The sequence below is a fragment of the Zophobas morio genome, unplaced genomic scaffold (genome assembly GCF_036711695.1).
Source record: "Zophobas morio isolate AGI-343-1 ecotype UQ-CSIRO unplaced genomic scaffold, CSIRO_AGI_Zmor_V1 ptg000004l, whole genome shotgun sequence".
Taxonomy (NCBI): domain Eukaryota; kingdom Metazoa; phylum Arthropoda; class Insecta; order Coleoptera; family Tenebrionidae; genus Zophobas; species Zophobas morio.
Genome location: NW_026972109.1, coordinates 3,766,081 through 3,787,636, shown reverse-complemented (window position 1 = coordinate 3,787,636; position 21,556 = coordinate 3,766,081). Strand labels below are relative to the sequence as shown.

At 31.1% G+C, this 21,556-nt stretch overlaps 1 protein-coding gene across 1 annotated transcript in view; it reads right to left on the bottom strand.

The window, feature by feature from the left end:
* The window catches only part of LOC135134161 (uncharacterized), a 53,026-nt gene that overhangs the window by 13,750 nt on the left and 17,720 nt on the right, over nucleotides 1-21,556 (bottom strand). Inside the window, exon 3 of the mRNA XM_064062784.1 lies at nucleotides 17,521-17,703. Within this exon, the coding sequence (XP_063918854.1) occupies nucleotides 17,521-17,703 (183 nt within the window). The remainder of the gene's footprint in view (nucleotides 1-17,520; nucleotides 17,704-21,556) is intronic.

The window sequence follows — 21,556 nt, the reverse complement described above, 5'->3', positions numbered from 1 at the left end:
AGAGGCATTTGGAAAGAATATTTCATCAGGATCACGAATCTGTGCTTACTTTTGATTTATCTCTTCAAATACCCGAGAAAATTTCATTTTATGGAAGTTATTAAAGTGGGTTAAATTTGTTCGAACTGTGGTCAATAATTTTGGTTGTTACGTTAGCTGGATTTGTTATTTTGACTATGTCTCAGTTGAAACTTGAAGAAATACACATTCCTTCTAAAATACGTGAATTTCAGTGGAAGATCTGTACACATTTCTGAAATAAATTCAACAAAATTAAATTTTAATCCCGGCGCCTCCACCATTTTTATCCAAAAGTTAAAACTATTAGAATCGATCGTGGCCTGAGAACTTGTTTGATCTACAGACCAGAGCGCACTCAGGCCAATATCGACTCAAAGCGATTTATCTATAAACCGACTTTCGTTAGAGCTGATCTGGTCGACATCCACTACGAAGAACTAACCCGCTTCAATTATCTGGTCGGACTTTACAACGATTAAGTGAACAAAGTTATTGAACATGTTAACAATTTAAAACATAATCAAAAAAAAATCTCAATTTTTTGGATATTTATTTCACTTTTGAGATTTTTGAATATTTCGATTTTTTCGACTTTTCGATTTTTGGACTACTGGATTTTTTCATTTCTCGATTTTTTTCATTTTGGCTTTTCAATTTTTCGTTAAACTGTACATTTTTCAATTCTTCGACTGTTTTACACTTCGATTTCTCAATTTTTCAACCTTTCGATGTTTTAATTTTTCAATTTTTAAAATACTAGGTTTTTCGATGACTCGAGTTTTTATTTCTTCTATACCTCAATTTTTCAATTTTTTGATTTTTTTATTTTCGCTTTTTCGATTTTTCAAATTTTTATTTCTCGATTTATCGCTCGATTTATCCAATTCAATTTCTCGATTCATCAATTTTTCAATTTTTAATTTTTTTCTCGGCTTTCGACTCCTCGATTTTCCTTTGAATTTTCGATTCCTCGACGTTACAGTTTTTAAATTTTTCGATGTTTCGATTTTTAGATTTCTCGGTTTTTCGATTTTTTACCTTTGGGCTGTTCAATTTATCGATGTTTCGATTTTTCAGTTATCCGATTTCTTTTTAAATTTTAGATTTTCGAATTTAATTTTTTGATTTTTTGATTCATTCATTTCATTGAGATCGAATAAAATTAATTACTAAAAAGGAGGCAGGGTGGGTGGGCGGGGCTAATTATGTTCTTTTGTCGAGTGGGACTGGAAACTAATAATAATAATAGAACCTAGGATGTGAAACAAAATTTAAAAAAAACTTTAATCGTAATTGTTTTGCTAAACTATTTGCTATAAAATTTATTTATTATTTCATGCACCCGACCTGACTTGATCTAATGTGAACTGACCTGTCCTGACTTCTCTATCGTCGAAAATGTCTTCAACTAAATTTCGAAAATAGTTGAAAAATGTCAAAAGTGCCAAGATCAGTCTTATCTTATCAAATACTAGCCCCGCCCACCTACCCTCTATCTTTTTGGAAGGCATGTCATTTGCCAAAATCGCTCTTATCTTAGCGAGTATTAGGACCACCCACCCCCTTTCTTCTCATTATAACGACTAATTTTATTACTGTACCCCATAAGAGCATTAATTTTAGTTAGATCGGATAAAATCAATCATTGAAAAGGAGGCAGGGTGGGTGGGCGGGACTAATTATGTTCTTCTGTCGAGTGGGACTGGAAACTAATAATAATAATAGAATCTAGGATGCGAAAAAAATAAAAAAAACTTTAATAGTAATTTTTTTGTTAAACTATTTGTTATAAAATTTATTTATTATTACATGCATCTGACTTGACTTGACCTAATGTAAACTGACCTGTCCTGACTTCTCTATCGTCAAAAATGTCTTCAACTAATTTTCGGAAATATGTAGTTGAAAAATGTCAAAAGTTCCAAAATCAGTCTTATCTCATCAAATAGTAACCCCGCCCATCCACCCTCTATTTTATTTGAAGCTATGTCATTTGCCAAAATCAGTCTTATCTTAGCATGTATTGATACCAACCACCTCCTCTCTTCTCATTCTAACGACTAATTTTATTGCTGTAGGTATAAGAGCATTCATTTCATTCAGATCGGATAAAATCAATCATTGAAAAGGAAGCAGGGTGGGTGGGCGGGGCTAATTATATTATTCTGTCGAGTGGGAGTGGAAACTATTAATAGAATCTAGGATGTGAAAAAAATAAAAAAAGCGCTAATCGTATTTTTTTTTGTTATACTATTTGCTATAAAATTTATTTCTTATTTCATGACCTGACAAAAATTAATAATAATTTTCTTTTTTATTTACCAAATTTTTATAGCGAGCTATTTTGACGAAACAGTAAAAGTTGCTAAATTTCAATTAGCGATTTTGGAAAAACGGCTGGAGTTTCCCAAAAAACGAAGCCGATAATCACTTCTGGATATCGAAATCTACGAGAAAACGTCTTCAAATACTTAATTTTCGGAAATAGTTTAAAAATGGTCGAAAATATAAAAAAATTTTTCGATACTTGAGTTTTGGAATTTTTTAGTATTTCGACTTTTCGAGTTCTAAATTTTTCGATTTCTCGACATTGTACTTTTTGGTTTTTCAATTTTTCGTTTTTTAAACTTTAGATTTTTGAATTTTTTGACTGTTTTATAATTCGATTTCACAATCTTTCAACTTTTCGAAATTTTAACTTTACAGTTTTTCAAATTATAGGTTTGTGAATTTCTAGAGTTTTCCATTCTTCTATATTTCGATTTTGCAATTTTTTTATTTTTTCACGTTTGGATTTCTCGATTTTACAGTTTTTCGATATTTGAATTTTTCAATGTTTTAAATTTTAGATTTTTCGGTTCCTCAATTTTTCAATTTTTCGATTAATACGGAACATCTGTACAAATTTTTGAAATAAATTCAACAAAATTAAATTTTATTCCCGGTGCCTCCACCATTTTTATCCAAAAATTCAAACTATTAGAATCGACCTGAACCAGTGGCATTCTGAAAGAAAATTTCAAAAACTCGAGAAAATATAATTTTATGGAAGTTATTAAATTGGGTTAAATCGATCGGAACTATGGTTAATTATTTTGTTTTTAACGTATGCTGGAATTGTTACTTTGATTAAATCCCGATAGAAACTTAAAGAAATACTTATTTCTTTTAAAATATGCGATTTTCTACAGAGGATCTTCGCAAATTTTTGAAATAAATTCAACAAAATTAAATTTTAATCCCGGCGCCTCCAACATTTTTATTCAAAAATTAAATCCATTAGAATTGACCTGTGACAGCGTCATTTTGACGTAAAATTTCATCAGGATCAATAATCTGTGCTTATTTCTGCCTTATCTCTACAAGTAACCGAAAAAAAATCTTTTTTGTGGAAGCTATTAAATTGGGTTGAATCCATCCGAACTCTGGTCAATTATTTTAGTTCTGATTTAACATATGTTGGATATATTAGTTTCAATTCAGCTCAATAGAAGCCCGATAAACACATATTCATTTTAAAATAGATGAATTTATAAATTTTTTAAATTAATTTTGTAAAACTTAATTTTAATCCCGGCGCGTCCACCATTTTTCTCAGAAATTAAAATTGTTACAATCGATTGAAACCAGTGTCATTCTGAATGTAAATTTAATAAGAATCGAGAATGTGTGCCTATTTTTACGTCATTTCGTCAAGTTACCGAAAAAATCTCATTTTATGGAAGCTATTAAATTGGTTTAAGTCGATATGAAAGTTGAAAAAAACTAGATTCGAAGTAGAATTTTTTTGTAAAATCGAGTTTGTACAATCCAATGCCTCTTCTCTGCATGATAACTTCTAAATTTCAAGTAGACTCCAAGAAAGATAGCGTTAGTCGTCTTGTCCCATATTTCCGACATAACAGTTATCCTAGAAAATGTCCCGCAGACATATACATTATGGACTTTGGCAACCCATTTCAGAGGTGCAGGACGAACATCGTTTGGATTACTGCCGAGAATAGCTTTCCGCAGAAATATCTCCCGTCTGCGTTACCTTCCAAGAAACATGTATAAGTCATCCTGAACCGGCGGCTTAATAATCCGTAATTACCTTCGTTCTTTCAATTCCATGCATATATATTTAAAATTATACTTCCAGTTTCATCGAACTTTTTTGCATAAGACCTTAAGCAACAAAAAAGTGCGTATCCATTATTCATTACTAACAAGCTTCTCCTCATGTAAATGCTTGTAAATATATGTACACTTTAACATTTTCTAACGAATGTCGCCGCGTTGCAGACGCCGCCCCCACGCCCCCGACCCACACACAAAAAACTTGCGGAGTTTATATTGTCGAAATCGGCACAAATGCGTTTTCTTCCGAGCCCGAGGCGAGCAAGCATCTTCCACTCGAATAACTGATCCAATATGCGTCGTGAAAACCGGACTCCTCCGGAGTTTCTGTGTGAAGGCGACATCCGGACGATCCGGTAACCGGAACATCCATCGTCACCCGGAAAACACAATCGAATAGACGGCTTGCACACGAACAAAGAACAATTAAGCGCAGTTAGTAAACATGAAAAATGAGCAGCGGGCAGGGGCGGACCGCCAAATTCTCTCTCATCGCGCTTGTGGCTAGCGAGCGCCAAGAAATCCAGTCCGCCCCTGGGCGAGGGTCTTAATTTGCGAGGGGAGCGTGACAGAGAGGTCAGCGTTATAATGGAATCTTCCTTTGTTGTAAATCAAGACAGTGTTCGAAGTGCATGAAGCTGGCGAATTAAGCCACGATGTTGTATCTCACCGACCCTTCCACACACCTGAATAAATAATCGAGTCACGACCGACGTCGTCCCGGCGGAGTGTCAGACGTGAAATGAGAGATAAATTAACGAAACGGAAAAATCGTACTCGGGAAGGTCCTTCCCTTGAAATATCGCAATGAGGGATACTGTCGATGATTGTTTCATCAACTGAGAAAGCATGAGGCGGACTCGCCATGAATTAGTAAATTGGAGAGGATCCTGAAAAACTGCCCGTTTTTGATAAATGTGGGCACTGAAATTACACTTTTCTTGGATTTTACGAAAACTGAGTAAATTAAAATTGTATGTTGCGGGTGCGGTCATGTTAAAAATAATTACTAGAAGTAACTTAGTAATTATAATAATTATATTTATTGATTTCAACAGGAAGAAAACATATAATAAGACATTTATAAATTATAAACAGAAACAAAACCAACAAAAGAAAAATCCATTAAAGCATAACCAATTAAACACTTGAGATGTTCAAAATTCCTGCTTTGTGCTTTTAAGTAAGCTCGTGATGTTTCCAAATTTTGATCATTTTTTGTAAGTTCTAAGTCATTAGTACTTGCTAAGATAAAACTGATAAGATACCGTCCAAGAAAAGAGAAGGTGGGAAATTTTCGATTTCCCATTTTCCCAATTTCCCGACATTTCGATTTTTCAGTTTTTCAGTTCTTCAATTTTCCGATTTGGCAATTTTCAATCCTCCGATATTTAGGTTCTTGATTTTTTAATTTTTCAATTTTTGAAATTTTCAATTTTTGGATTTCTCGATTCTCCAATTTTTCGAAGTTCCAGTTTCGAGACTTCTCAGTTTTTGTATTTTTCAATTTCGAAGATTTTTCAATTGTTGGACTTTTTTATTTATCGATTTATCAATTTTTCTATATAGGTTTAGGAATTTTTCAATTTTTCGATTCTTCAAGTTTTCTACATTTTAAATTTAACATTTTTTTGATTTTATAACTTTTGAATTTTATGATTTTTCGATTTCTCAATTTATTGAAATTTCGATGTTTCGATTTTTCCATTGTTCAATTTCTCGATTTTTCGAATTGTTAATTTTTCAGATTTTTTGGTTTCCAATTTTTTATTTTGAAAAGAGAAGGTGGGAAAATTTCGATTTCCCATTTTCCCATTTTTCAATTTCTGGACTTTCCGATGTTTCGATTTATTGACTTTCCGATTTCTCGGTTTTCCGGTTTTTCAGTTTTTCAATTCTTCAATTTTTCAATATTTCGACTTTTCAACTTTTCGATTTACAGATTTTTACACTTTTCGACTTTTAGATTTTATGATTTTTCAATTTTCTCATTTTTCAATTTCGATATTTCAGATTTACGATTATTCAATTTTTGATTTTTCAGTTTTTCGATTCTTCGATTTTCTGATTTATGAATTGTTAGATTTTTTAATTTTTCAGTTTTTGACGTTTCTAGATTTTGGATTTGTCTCAGTTTTTCTCGATCTTTCGATTTCCCAATTTTTCAATTTTTTAAATTTGCGATTTTTGGATTTTTGAATTTTCCAATTTTTCGATTTCTCAATTCCTACAGTTTTGGAATTTTTCGGTTTTTGTATTTTTCAATTTTTCGACTTTTCTGTTTATCGATTTATCAATTTTTCAATATAGATTTCGAAATTTTTAAATTTTTTGATTCTTCAATTTTTCTACATTTTAATTTTTCAGTTTAAATTTTAGATATTTTGATGTTAAATTTAACCTTTTTCGATTTTACAATTTTTGGATTTTAAGATTTTTCGATGTCTCAATTTATTGAGATTTCGACGTTTCATTATTCAATTTCTCGGTTTTTCGATTTGTTAATTTTTTAGTTTCCAATTTTTGATTTTTGTTAATTCTTCGATATTTCGATTTTTCGACTTTTCATTTTTTCAATTTTTCGATTTTTCCATTTTCGATTTCTGTTTTCCAGTTTTTGAGTTTTTGAATTCTTCAATTTTTCGATTTTTCAGTTTTTCAACTTTTCAATTTTTCGGTTTTTAAATTTTCAATTTCTCTATTTCTCGATTTAGCGAGACTTCGGTAATTTGATATTTCGATTATTCAGTTGTTAATTTTTCAAATTTTTTTCGTTTCTAATTTTTGAATTTTTCTATATTTCGACTTTCCAACTTTTCGACTTTTCAATTTCATGATTTTTCGATTTTTTCTTTTCTCAATTTCTTAATTTTACGATATATCAGATTTACGATTATTCATTTTTTCTAATTTTTGATTGTTAGATTTTTAATTTTTCAGTTTTTGATGTTTCTAGATTTTCGATTTGTCTCAATTTTTCGATTTTCCAATTTCTGGATTTCCCAATTTCTCGATTTTTCGATGTTTCGAGATCTCGATTACTCAATTTTTCAATCTTCTAAATTTTCGATTCTTGGATTTTTGAATTTTTCGACTTTTCTGTTTATCGATTTATCAATTTTTCCTCCATATGGGTGTTGAAATTTTTCAATTTTTGGCTTCTTCCATTTTCTGCGGTTTCATTCTTTCTTCGTTTTTTGAATTTTAGATATTTCGTTTTTAGATTTAACATTTTTTGATTTCACAACTTTTGGATTTTACAATTTTTCGATTTCTCAATTTATTGAGATTTCGATGTTTAGATTTTTCCATTGTTCAATTTCTCGATTTTTTGATTTGTTAAATTTTCAGTTTCTTCGTTTCCTATTTCTGATTTTTGTCAATTCTTCGAAATTTCGATTTTTCGACTCTTCACTTTTTCAATTTTTCAATTTTCCCATTTTTTAATTTCTGGACTTTTCGATGGTTCGATTTATCGACTTCCCGATTTCTCAGTTTTCAGGTTTTTCAGTTTTTGAATTTTTCAATTATTCGATTTGTCAATTCTTCAACTTTTCGATTTTTCAATTTTTCGGTTTTTCAAAATTTCAGTTTTTCAATTTCTCGATTTCTCGATTTACATCGAGTAATTTAATATATCGATTATTCAGTTTACCAATTTTTTGATTTGTTGATTTTTCAAATTTTTTCGCTTCTAATTTTTGGATTTTTCGATATTTCGACTTTTCAACTTTTCGATTTACCGATTTTTACACTTTTCGACTTTTAGATTTTATGATTTTTCGATTTTCTCTTTTCTCAATTTCTTAATTTTATGATATATCAGATTTACGATTATTCAGTTTTTGATTTTTCAGTTTTTCTGACTTTTGAATTGTTAGATTTTTGAATTTTTCAATTTTCGACGTTTCTAAATTTTGGATTTGTTCCGATTTTTCTCGATTTTTCGATTTCCCAATTTCTCAATTTTTCGATCACTCGATTTTTCGATTTTTCAGGTTTCCTCCAATATTTCAATTTTTTAAATTTTCGATTTTTAGATTTTTGAATTTCCCGATTTTTCGATTTCTCAATTCATTCAGTCTTCTGGAATTTCTCACTTTTTGTAGTTTTTAATTTCTCAGATGTTTCAATTTTTCGACTTTTCTATTTGTCAATTTATAAATTTTTCCATATTGGTTTTGGAATTTTTCATTTTTGCGATTCTTCAATCTTTCTACAGTTTAATTCTTTCTTCGTTTTTTACATTTTGGATATTTCGATTGTAAAATTAACATTGTTTGATTTTGCAACTTTTGGATTTTTCTCTTTTTGTCGATATCTCGATTTACTGAGATTTCGATGTTTCAATTTTTCTACATTTTAATTTTTCAGTTTTTAAATTTCAGTTACTTTGATTTTAAATTTAACATTTTTCGATTTTACACTTTTTAGATTTTTCGATTTTTCGCTTTATTGAGATTTCTGTTTCGATTTTTCCATTGTTCACTTTCTCGATTTTTCGATTTATTAATTTTTCAGTTTTTTCGTTTCCAAATTTTTTATTTTTGTTAATTCTTGGATATTTCGATTTTTCGATTTTTCCATTTTTCAATTTCTGGACTTTTCGATGTTTCCATTTTTTGGCTTGTCGATTTCTCAGTTTATCGGTTTTTCAGTTTTTGAATTCTTCAATTTTTTTCGATTTTTCAATGTTTCAACTTTTCGATTTTTCAGTTTTTCGGTTTTTTAAATTTTCAATTTTTCAATTTCTCGATTTCTCGATTTACGGAGACTTCGGTAATATTTCGATTACTCAGTTTACTAATTTTTTGATTTGTTAATACATATTTCAAATTTTTTTCGTTTCTAATTTTTGGATTTTTCGATATTTCGACTTTTCAACTTTTCGATTTACCGATCTTTACACTTTTCGACTTTGAGATTTTATGATTTTTCGAATTTCTCTTTCCTCAATTTCGTAATTTTACGATGTATCAGATTTACGATTGTTCAATTTCTCATTTTTCAGTTTTTCGATTATTCAATTTTCTGATTTTTGAATTGTTAGATTTTTAATTTTTCAATTTTTGACGTTTTTAGATTTTCGATTTGTCTCGATTTTTCGATTTCCCAATTTCTCGATTATTCGATGTTTCGAGATCTCGATTATTCAATTTTTCAATTTTTTAAAGTTTCGATTTTTGGATTTCTGAATTTCCCGATTTTTCGATTTCTCAATTCGTTCATTTTTGGGATTTTTCAGTTTTTGTATTTTTCAATTTTTCGATTTTTCTAGTTATCTATCGATTTATCAATATTTCCATATTGGTTTTGAAATTTTTTTCAATTTTTCGATTCTTCAATTTTATTACAGTTTAATTCATACTTCGTTTTTTAAATTTTAGATATTTCGATTTTAAATTCAACATTTTTTTATTTTACAAATTTTGGATTTTCCGATTTTTCGATTTCTCAATGTATTGAGATTTCGATATTTCGATTTTTCCATTGTTCAATTTCCCGATTTTTCGATCGGTTAATTTTTTTCGTTTCTAATTTTTGGATTTTCGACTTTTCAACTTTTCGATTTACCGATTTTTACACTTTTCGACTTTTAGATTTTATAATTTTTCGAGTTTCTCTTTTCTCAATTCCTTAATTTTGCGATGTATCAGATTCACGATTATTCAATTTTCGATTTTTCAGTTTTTCGATTCCCCAATTTTCTGATTTTTGAATTGTTAGATTTTTTAATTTTTCAATTTTTGACGTTTCTAGATTTTCGATTTGTCTCGATTTTTCTCGATTTTTCGATTTCCCAATTTCTAGACTTTTCGATTTCTCAATTCGTACAGTTTTGGGATTTTTCAGTTTTTGTATTTTTCAATTTTTCGACTTCTCTAGTAATCGATTTATCAATTTTTAGAAATTTCAAAACATTCCAATTTGTTACTAACAGACAAAAAACATTTTTCTGCCGAAAATTTGGCAAAATATCTAATTTATTATATACAATTTTAACGAACATTAAAATCGCTGAGTACGTAAAATATTAAAATAATTGTAGATCTCCAAAAAAATCAAACGCTGCGTAAAATTTATTCTTCCTAAAAGTTGCCTTACCATTTTTCAACCCTACACCCCATTTTTGTCGCTTACTTTGTCTTTTTTTTAGCCTAAAATCCGCTCTTTAATATTAATACTGCAAGTGTTTCGTTTATTCGACGTTTGTGTCTCTTGTAAGCTCATTAAAATTTAATTATATTGACATAGTAAGTTTCAGGATAGTGACCGGGAAAAGTTTCATCGGAGAGAAGCTTTCACAAGCTTTACAAAAGTCGGCTCTATTGTGTGAACCGTTTCCGCGCAGCGAAACATATTGTATTTATTTTCTTTATTTAATTAAAATGCGCCATTGCGCTAATTAGCAACGTCTGGGGTATGGTAACGGGTAATTACAAAGATTTAACAGCTATTTTCTTTTATTGCACCTCCGCCAGTTTGAAACGCGCTCTCACTAATTATTTGTTTCCACAAAGTACACATTTCATTTTTAACAAAACGAAGACAATAAATCGTATTGGTTTTATTACAAGTACTTACATAATAAGGCCATAAATAAGAGTGGAGGCGAAGATTCCACTGACATGTCTTAAATACCAGCGAAATCCGACGGGCTACTAATAACAGAAAATCGAATTCCACAACTTGATCTCCATCAATCGTATTGTTTACAAGATTCCAATGGCCAGTACAGACCGGGAGGGCAAACGATCTGCCAAGATTTATAGCGGAAACGAAAAGACATTCAACATATTCGGGGATAATTACAAAGTTGGACGAAATAGCGGCGATTAATTTTCGAAATTGTTGATGTTGCCGGAATGTAAAAATGTTTTGTTGTTTTTACAAAGTGGCTTAGGTTGTTTTAAACGACAGTCGTGTTGTGTTGTATGGGTGTAATAAATAAACCCCCTATCTTCTGTCCCCTAAAATATTATACACAACATCGGTGGTCAGGAAACTTATGTGAGAAATAAACGAAGCATGCCAACCGCCAACATTCTGCAACGTTTTCTTGATTTCTCACTTTTTTCACGCTGGGTGGAGCAACGTCATAATTTACGACACTCCAGCAGAACAAATATAAACTCCGACTTGACCCTTTTTTCAATGAGAATTTTAATTTCTACGAAAAATGGTGGAGGCGCCGGGATAAAATTATTTTCAAAAGTTGTACATATATACAGATGCTCAATTATTTCGTTTATTTATTTAAGAATCGAGTTACGTCAAGCGTACATTGACAATCGTGCGCCGATCCGACGTCATTTAATGTCACTCGATCCCTACCCACGACTCACAAAAACTCCGTCACATAACCGATACTCCAAGTTTCCTTCTCTTTCCGAACATCTTCGAATAAAATCATCATATGTGCCGTAATTCGACACAACTCCGGTGCGAGAAAACATTTTTTGTGGTTTTCTTGATTAACTTCTGTAATTCCGCGGCGACACTAAAAAAATCTAATATCCGAAGAATTGGGTCGGACGTTCGGTATTACTTTCTTATATTGATATAAAAGAGATTTACTTTTAAAGCTGGCGTATCAAATCAACCCGCAGCAGGTCAAGACTTGTTTGAAGACAATTGATAGTTGCTTTTAGTAATTATTTTTAACATGACCGCACACGCAACGAATCTTTTAAAATCAATCAAACAAGATTTTAATTTGCAAAATGTAAAAATTTCTAGGCTCGGGAAATTCAAAGTCAACGGCCTACGTGGTCGCCCAATAAAAATCACGTTAGCGAGTGATTCGGAAGCAATTACACTTAAAACTAGCTAAACATCTTAAAAATTCTCCAAACTTACATTTTCTCGGATTAACTTAAAAATTCGTTATATTAAAGGCGTACCTAAGATCATTTCTTTAAACTGATTCAATATCCCGATTACAACTTGCATTGTACAAAACTTAAAACCTCGAACTTGGGGTTCTACCTCCAAACTTATCGTCTTTTAGCATTTTTGAACGACACGATGCTCAAAAACATGACTTATTTGTTTTTATTTTTCTTTTCCTGAAATATATAGTCATTTTTTCACAACAAAAAATTAAAACAGATGACTACGTGTATTAGGAATAAAAAGCATAAGCCCCGCCCACCCGCCCTATCTCAATCGTGGTTATCTTCTTTTTACCAGTCGTAAGTCGTGGGGCGGAGCTTAATTGCAAAATTCTTGTTTTCCGACTAGAAATTGCTATGTGAATCATATTCTTGAGTAATCGTGTTGTTCAAAGCAAATTATATGTATATATTAAGAAAAAAACGCAAAAAAATAAATCCCACCCATCTGCCTCGGTTTCAGTCTGGCTTTAATTTGTAATACACCTAGAATTTTTTTAACAACACGATGCTCAAAAACATGTCTTACATGGTAATTTCTGTAGAGAATTAAGGATTTTGCAATTAAACTCCGCCCTCTTGGCTCGCGACGAATAAAAAAAATCATCACAATAGAGACAGGGCGGGCGGGTGGGGTTTATATTTTTCCTTTTATTTTCTTGAAATATATAGTCATTTTTTCACAACAAAAAATTTAAACAGATGACTACGTGTATTAGGAAGAAAAAGCATAAGCCCCGCCCACCCGCCCTATCTCAATCGTGGTCATCTTATTTTTACCAGTCGTAAGTCGCGGGGCGGAGCTTATTTGCAAAATCCTTGGTGTCCAACTAGAAGTTGCTATGTGAATCATGTTCTTGAGTAATTGTGTTGTTCAAAGCAAATTATATGTATATATTAAGAAAAAAACGCAAAAAAATAAACCCCACCCATCTGCCTCGGTTTCAATCTGGCTTTAATTTTTAATACACATTGTATTTTTTTGAACAACACGATGTTCAAAAACATGTCTTACATGGTAATTTCCTATAGAGAATTAAGGATTTTGCAATTAAGCTCTGCCCTCTTGGTTCACGACGAATAAAAAAAAATCATCACAATACAGACAGGGCGGGCGGGTGGGGCTTATATTTTTTCTTTTCGTTTCTTGAAATACGAGTATATAGTCATTTTTTCACAACAAAAAATTAAAACAGATGACTACGTGTATTAGGAAAAAAAGCATAAGCTTAATTGCAAAATCCTTATTTTCCAACTAGAAATTGCTATGTGAATCATGTTCTTGAGTAATCGTGTTGTTCAAAGCAAATTATATGTATAGAATAAGAAAAAAAAAGCAAAGAAATAAGCCCCACCCATCTGACTCGGTTTCAATCTGGCTTTAATTGTTAATACACCTAGTATTTTTTGAACAGACGATGCCCAAAAACATGTCTTAGGTCGTAATTTCTTGTAGAGAATTAAGGATTTTGCAATTAAAAAAGGCATAATATATGACGAAAATAAAGACGATTTGGCTTTTGGAATTTTTGGAAATGGCACAGAATACTAGATGATAAACGATTTTTAAAATACTTTTACACTTTTGAACTCCATTTTTACGAAAACCCAACACCAACTAATTGATGCAGGAAAAGAACTCAAAAAAGAAAGTTGTAGGAGGGCTTGGTGTATTTAACACATCAAAGCTGTTCCTGGAAAAGCAAGAGAAACTTGTTTCGGAGTCTGTAAATGGGTGTTTTAATTTATTTTAAAACTTATCAAGGTACTTAGCTGTGGAATAAAATTAGTTCTTTGATAGTTTATGCAGAAAAATAGATTTTTTTTTACGCTAAACTCAGGTTGAAGTGTCTTTCTTTATATCTGCATAATCTGCAAAACCGAATGCTTTGAAACCTTGCAGATGTTTTAACCACATGATAAGCATAATACATTTTTATTCAAAATATATTTACTCATCCCCTCCAAAAAATTGATCACGTCAGCCCAAAATTTTGCCAAATGGATCCTATCTAAAATGTCCAAAATAGGATGAGACTATACTTTTTATCATTCATTCATTAATATTTTTTAGTATTGCTTATAGGGGGTGTCTCAAAAAAATTAATCACTTATTTTTTCAGTTTGAATTCCTCGGTTTTTCGATTTTCCAAAATTTCGATTTTTCAATCTTTCGATTTTTCAGTTTTGAAAATTTTCGATTTTACGATTTTTCAGTTTTTGATTTTCCAACTTTTAGATGTTTCAAATTTTAGAGTTTGCAAATTTCACGAGTTTTTAGTTTTTAATTTCGTCAATTTTTCCATTTGCAATTTTTCGTGTGGGTTTTTAATTTTCTTTATTTTTTCAATTTTCGGCTTTCAATTTTCCGTTTCTTTAATTTTTCATTTACAGTTTTTCTAGTTTTCATTTTAATTATGTAACACTCCTAATAATTATAATTTTTAAAGTTGTTCACTTTATCAGTTTTTCGTTTTTGGAATTTTTCACTTTTTCGGTGTTTGAATGTCACAGTTTCGGACTTTACAGTTTTCAAGATTCTATAATTTTTCGATTTTACAATTTTTGGATTTTCCAATTTTTCAATTCGAATGGTTTTTCTTCTTTCCCATTCTTCGATTCATTAATTTTTTTTTAGATTTTTAAGCTTCTCGGTTTTTAGTTTTGCATTGTTTCAATTTTTCACTTTTTCGAGTTTTTAGCTTTTCGATTAAACGAAATCGAAAAATTATAAAATAGAAAAATTGTAAAACTGAAAAAGTACAAAATGAAAGCTTCGGAAAATAAAAAAATTGGAAATCAAGAACTTAAAAAATCAAAGATTGAAAATGTAAAAAATTGAATAAACAAAAAGTTATAAAATCCAAAGAAACATTGAAAAAATAAAGGTAATGGAAAAATGAAAAGTTGTGATATAAAATCAAGAAAATGAAAATTACAAAATCGGGAAAATGAAAATATGGAAAATCTGAAAAATATAGAAATTGAAAAATTTCCAAAATTGCGATGTTCAAAATTGAGATAGCCAAAAATTTAAAAATCGAGAAATCGAAAAATTTTTAAAATTGGAAAATTGAGATATGAGAAATCGAAAATTCCAAAAATGGAAAAATTGAAACACATTAAAAAATAAAAATCGGGAAGTCGAAACATAAAGATTATAAAAGCGAAAACTGGAAAATTTAAAAATCGAAAATTTAAAATATATACCAGAAAAATCGAAAATTTTGAAAATCGAAAAACCAAGAAATCGAAATCGAAAACTTGAGACTTCAAAAGATCGAGAAATCGAAATAGGCCGAAATCGGAAAATTCAAAATTGAAATATTTACTTAAAAAAAAGATAAACGGAAAAATCGAAAAACTAAAAAAATCGGTAAACAGAAAATTTCAAAAATCGAAAAATTGAAATACAGATTAAAAAATTTAAAAAATCGAAGTTAAAAAATCGTAAAAACAATTTCCATTCGATTTTCCGTTTTATCGATTTTGCAATTTGTTTTTTCAATTTTTTCCAATTTTTTAATTTTCCGATTTTTCAATTTTTCGAAGTTTCTACTTTCCGAATAAACAAAATGGAAAAGTTATAAAATAGAAAAATTGTAAAATTGAAAACTCAAAATGAAAAAACGCAAAAGTATAAAAGCAAAGCTTCGAGAAATCTAAAAACTTGAGAAATTGAAGAAACGGAAAATTCAAAAATCGAAAGATTAAAAATTGAGAAACTTAAAGATCGAAAAATTGCGGTCGAAAACACGAAAATTATTGTAAAATCTAAATATTGAAAATTGGAAAATCGAGGAATTGACAATGTGAAAAATTGAATAAACGAAAAATTGTGATATAAAATCCAGAAAATGAAAATTAAAAAATCGGGAAAATGAAGAACTTGAAACAACATCATTACGCCGAATATGTTCATTGCGCTACACAGAACCTCAATTTAGTCCTTAATGATTCTGTTAAGAATGGATGGCAACAACATAACATTGAGATGAAAGAAAATGATAAGTGTGTTATAAAAAAAAATTAAAAAAGTTATGCCCCACCAGATGGTCGTCGAGATTTGATTTTCTAATTGCCATTAGATATAATCTCTCAACAAATATGAGCTGTTTGTCAAAAATTATTTTAACATCAAAAAAGAAAAGTGAAATAGATGAAGCTGTAGATCTTCGTAAAAAAATGGATTCATTTGAATTTGTTGCTGTATTAGTATTTCACTGCAAAATTTTAGAAAATGTCAATTTGGTCTCAAAAACTTTACAGAGTTCAAATATCACTTTAGATGAGGCTTGTAAATGGATGGAACATCTAAAAGACAAATTTCAAAGTATACCTACGTGACAATTTTGAACAAATAATGGAGGAATCAAGGAAATGTGCTGATACCTGGAAAATTAACAATTCTTTTTGAAATAGACGTATAAAAAAAGTAAAACTGTTTCATGATGAATTATGTGAAGATACCGTTTTCAAAGATCCCTTCTATTTTTAATACTTCCAGTGACTTCTTTATCGGCAGAAAGATCTTTTTCTAAATTAAAATTAATTAAGTCATATTTGGGAAGCACGATAAGTCAAACACGATTAACCAACTTAGCATTGAGTCTGATCGATCCCAAAAATTAGATCTCGACAGTGTCATACGCGAATTTATGAACTCTCGACAACGTCGAATGAAGCCAATATAATCAATTAACAATTTTTAAAAATTATTATGTGTATAAATTATTATTATTTGTAAATCTGTGCTATTCGGCGCCACTACTGGTAAACCAGTAATTTCATATTAATTTTATATTACTTTTTAAATTTGGTGTATGGGGGCGCTTACTATAAACTGCGGGGGGGCGCAGTGGAAGTTAGCTACGCCACTGATAGATAGATTCAGATATTAGAACAAAATAACAACCAAAACATAAAAGCTTTCACCCTAGAACCCGCTCTTTCCTTGCCGTATTGTGCGTCACCTTCCCGGCCTCCACCCACGCCATTTGCACAAATAATTTTAATATAAACGCCTCCTATCACCGCCTCGATCACCATTTTGTTGCTATTTACCGATAACCAGCGCCACACCACGTACAACTCTCCATTAAAAGCTGATTTGCCTCGAAAGCACTTTCTGATTGAATCGAACCCAGTCGACCTTGCCCTGTGCAGTTCTTCCAGATTAGAAACCCATTACGCAAAACTACAAAATTTGCTTTTACAGGTACCTAAATTCGCGCGATTTACGGCCCGCAATAACCGCAACGTCCAACAATAATTCAGTACGTTTAAACGTACCAGAGATTATTAAGCTCTGTTTAATGGATGTCCGGGCCACATATGCACGTTAACAGATCAATGCGAGGATAAAAGAGAACATAACTGCGATAATCTGGCCGAAAACGCTGGTAATCGCCGCGGACGTTAAAACACTTGTTTTTTGGGGAAGCCGTTGTGGCGCTGATGCGATGAATTTGCCGTGAAAAATTACCTTGGCGTTCTGGCCGTGATGGGGTACTTTTTAGCGCTAGCTGTGGGGGTTTTTGCCTCGACGGGTCGCAAGTTCGGGGCTCGGAAGGAGTCTTGATTGGACGAAACGGCTTTGTAGTAGCAGAATCGGGCGTCTGGGGGAGTGCAGCTGCAGGACTGCACGCGACCGTGCTGCTCGTAGTAGCTGAAAAACAATAACGTTTGAAAAAAGAAAAAAGTTGAGCCAGCTCGTTTTTGTCGTGTGACGTCACTCTAACCAGTTCTATACTTTTGTAGAGTGAAAATTGTTCGAGAAGTGTGGTTTATGAGTGTTATTAATGTGTTCCATTTGTGGTAATGTAACTCCAGCATTTTTGAGCTGAGTTTTTACTTTACAGAATTTTGTGATGACGTCATCAACATTTTTTCAAGAACACGTATATCAACTTGGATTGGTGCAGTGTATTACTAAAAATAACAGTATTGTATTCCCAAAATTCCGTGAGCTGTTCCTGATTTAATCAATAAAATAAATTGACATATTCATTAATTTCCTTGGGCCACCTGTATAAGCAAATCGAAAAATATGAATGCGATGATAAATCACAAGTAAAATATCATCATATTTTGCACATTTCGGGTAGATTTAGGAATTTAACTAGTTACTATGGAAATTTGGAGTTTAACACCTTTAAAAATAAGTTTTTACAAGATTAATAGGGGCAAAATCAGTTTTATCTTAACAAATACTGTACCCGCCCACCCACCCTCTGTTTTGTCAGAGGTATGTCATTTGCCAAAATCAGTCTTATCCTACCAAGTACTAGCCCCGCCCACCCGCCCCCTGTTTTCTCACAGGATATGTCATTTGCCAAAACCAGTCTTATCTTACCAAGTGTTAACCCCGCCCACCCGCCCCCTGTTTTCTCACAGGATATGTCATTTGCTAAAATCAGTCTTATCTTACAAAGTACTACTTTGCAATTAGGCTCCGCCCCTCGGTCCGACAACGAATGAAAAATTCATCATCTTTTGGTTTTCTTTGTATAACACGATTACTTCAGAGCATATTTCACCTGGTAATTTCTCGTAGAAAAATAAGAATTTTTCAATTAAACTCCGCCCCTCGGCTTACGATGAATAAAAAAAATCATCAGAATTGAGATAGGGTGGGTGGGTGGGGCTTATATTTTGTCATATTTTTTCTTAATTATATATAGCCATCTTTTCACAACAAAAAACTTAAAACATGTTTTTCTAGAATTTTTAGAGTATCTAGAATTGCTGGAACTGTTAAACTCTGAATCTTGAATTTATTGGAATTTTAAGTAACATCTATAGAACCACCAGAATCTTAGTAATCTCTAGAATCTCTAAAATCTCTGGAACTTGTAACTTTAAAATTTCTAGAATTTTTCGGATTTCTAAAATTTTTCAAAACTTTAGAATCTCTAATCCCTAGATTTACTGGAACCGCTCGAGTTAGATTTGTTGGATTCTTTAGAACTATTAGAATTTTCAAAATCTTCAGCATCTCTAGAATCTCCCAGAACCTCTAGAATCTTCAGAATCTTCAAAATTTCTAAAACTCTTAAAACATGAATCCTTAGAATTTCCAGAATCTCTGAAATTTTTGGAATTCCTCGAATTTCTATAATCTACAGAACTTCTAGCATTTCCAGAGTTTCCAGAGCTTTAAGATTCTTTCTAGAATTTCTGGAACCGGTATACTCTAAAACTTTAGATTTCTTGAACTCTTTAGAATTTTTAACATCTTCAAAATCTCGAAAATTCAAAAAACTTCTAGAATCTTTAGTCTCTCGAATTTTTGCAATTTTTAGAATTTCTTGAATCCTTAGAATCTGTTGAATCCTTAGAACTTCTAGAATCTTTAGAATTCAGAAACTTTTGCCTCTCCATAATTTTCTCTAGAATGTTTAGAACCTCTAGAATCTTCAGAATCTTCAAAATTTCTAAAACTCTTAAAACATGAATCCTTAGAATTTCCAGAATCTCTGAAATTTTTGGAATTCCTCGAATTTCTATAATCTACAGAACTTCTAGCATTTCCAGAGTTTCCAGAGCTTTAAGATTCTTTCTAGAATTTCTGGAACCGGTATACTCTAAAACTTTAGATTTCTTGGACTCTTTAGAATTTTTAACATCTTCAAAATCTCGAAAATAAAAAAAACTTCTAGAATCTTTAGAGTCTCTCGAATTTTTGCAATTTTTATAATTTCTTGAATCCTTAGAATCTGTTGAATCCTTAGAACTTCTAGAATCTTTAGAATTCAGAAACTTTTGCCTGTCCATAATTTTCTCTAGAATGTCTAGAACCTCTAGAATCGTCAGAATCTTCAAAATTTCTAAAACTCTTAAAACATGAATCCTTAGAATTTCCAGAATCTCTGAAATTTTTGGAATTCCTCGAATTTCTATAATCTACAGAACTTCTAGCATTTCCAGAGTTTCCAGAGCTTTAAGATTCTTTAAAATTTCTAGAGCTTCCAGAATCTTCGCCATCTCTAGAATTTCTGGAACCGCTTGAGTTGGATTTCTTGGAGTCTTTAGAACCATTAAATTCTACACCTTTGGATTTCTTGAACTCTTTAGAATCTTTAACGTCTTCAGAATCTAAAAAATTTTAAGAATTTCTAGCATCATTAGAGGCTCTCAAATTTTTGAAATCTTTAGAATTTCTTGAATCCTTAGAATCTCCTGAATCTTTAGAACCTCTAGAATCTTTAGAATCCAGAATCTCTCCATAATTTTCTCTAGAAATTTTAGAACCTATAGAATTTTCAGAATTCCTCGAATTTCTATAATCTACAAAACTTTTAGCATTTCCAGACTTTCCAGAGCTTCTAGATTCTTTAAAACCTCTAGAGCTTCTAGAATCTTTAGCATCTCTAGAATTGCTGGAACCGCTGTGGATTTCATGGAATTTTTAGGATCTGTAGAATCTCTAGAATTTTTGGAATTCCTAGAATTTCTCGAATCTTTAAAATCTCTAGAATATTTAGAATCTTCAGTACCTAAAGAAACTGGAAAATCTAAAAATTGGATATGAAAAACTTGAAAAATGGAAAAATTAAAAATTGAGAAACTTAAAAATCGAAAAAGTGCGAAATATTGTAAAATCGAAATATTGAAAATTAAAGAAATCGGAAAATCGAATAACTGAGGCATCCAAAAATTGCAAAATTGGAAAATTTAAAATTGTAACATCGAAAATTGAAAAATCAAAAATAGAATAAACGAAAAATTATGAAATCGAAGTAAACATTGAAAAATTAAAGGAAATCGAAAAACGAAGAATTGTGATATAAAATCGAGAAAATGAAAATAAAAAATCAGGGAAATGAAAGATAAAAGTCAAGAACTTACTAAATTGGGGAGACGAAAAATTGAAAAATCGATAAATAAACCTTAAAATTCAAGAAAGTAAAAACTGACAAATTTGGAAGTCGAGAAATTGAAAATTTGAAAAAGTAAAGTTGAAAAAACAAAAAATTATAAAATGTGGTAAAATTGAAAAAATAAGAACACAAAAAAAAGAAGAATTGCGATATCAAAAAATTGCAAAATCTAAGATGGAAAAACGACTATTCTTAGAGGGTATGTCACTTCCCAAAATCAGTCTTATCTTAGCAAATATTATAGACGAGTAAAATGTTTCCTAAAACCTCATAAAGCTGCAGCGGCGGCGTAAATTGCACGATGTAATTTAGTTAATTGATAATTTGTTCGTTCGTTTTTAGCGTGGTTGGGTAGATGCAGTTGGTTGTTAATTTATTATCCGGAACGTCGACTGCATACAACGACCGTCTGTGTTCGAGGAAAAATAACGCTGCAGTAAAATATCTACGTCTATTACGGGAATTCGCTCACGAATCGAACACAATGGTGTTTCTTGCAGTGAACGGTAATCGGCCTTGTGAAAAATTTCAACTTTAAAGATGTTTTACGGAGCTGCGAAGTGCTTAGGCGTAATGAAAAGCATCGAATAATAGAAACAAAAAGCCAATTTCGCTTCAAGAGGTTCGAAGAAATAAGAC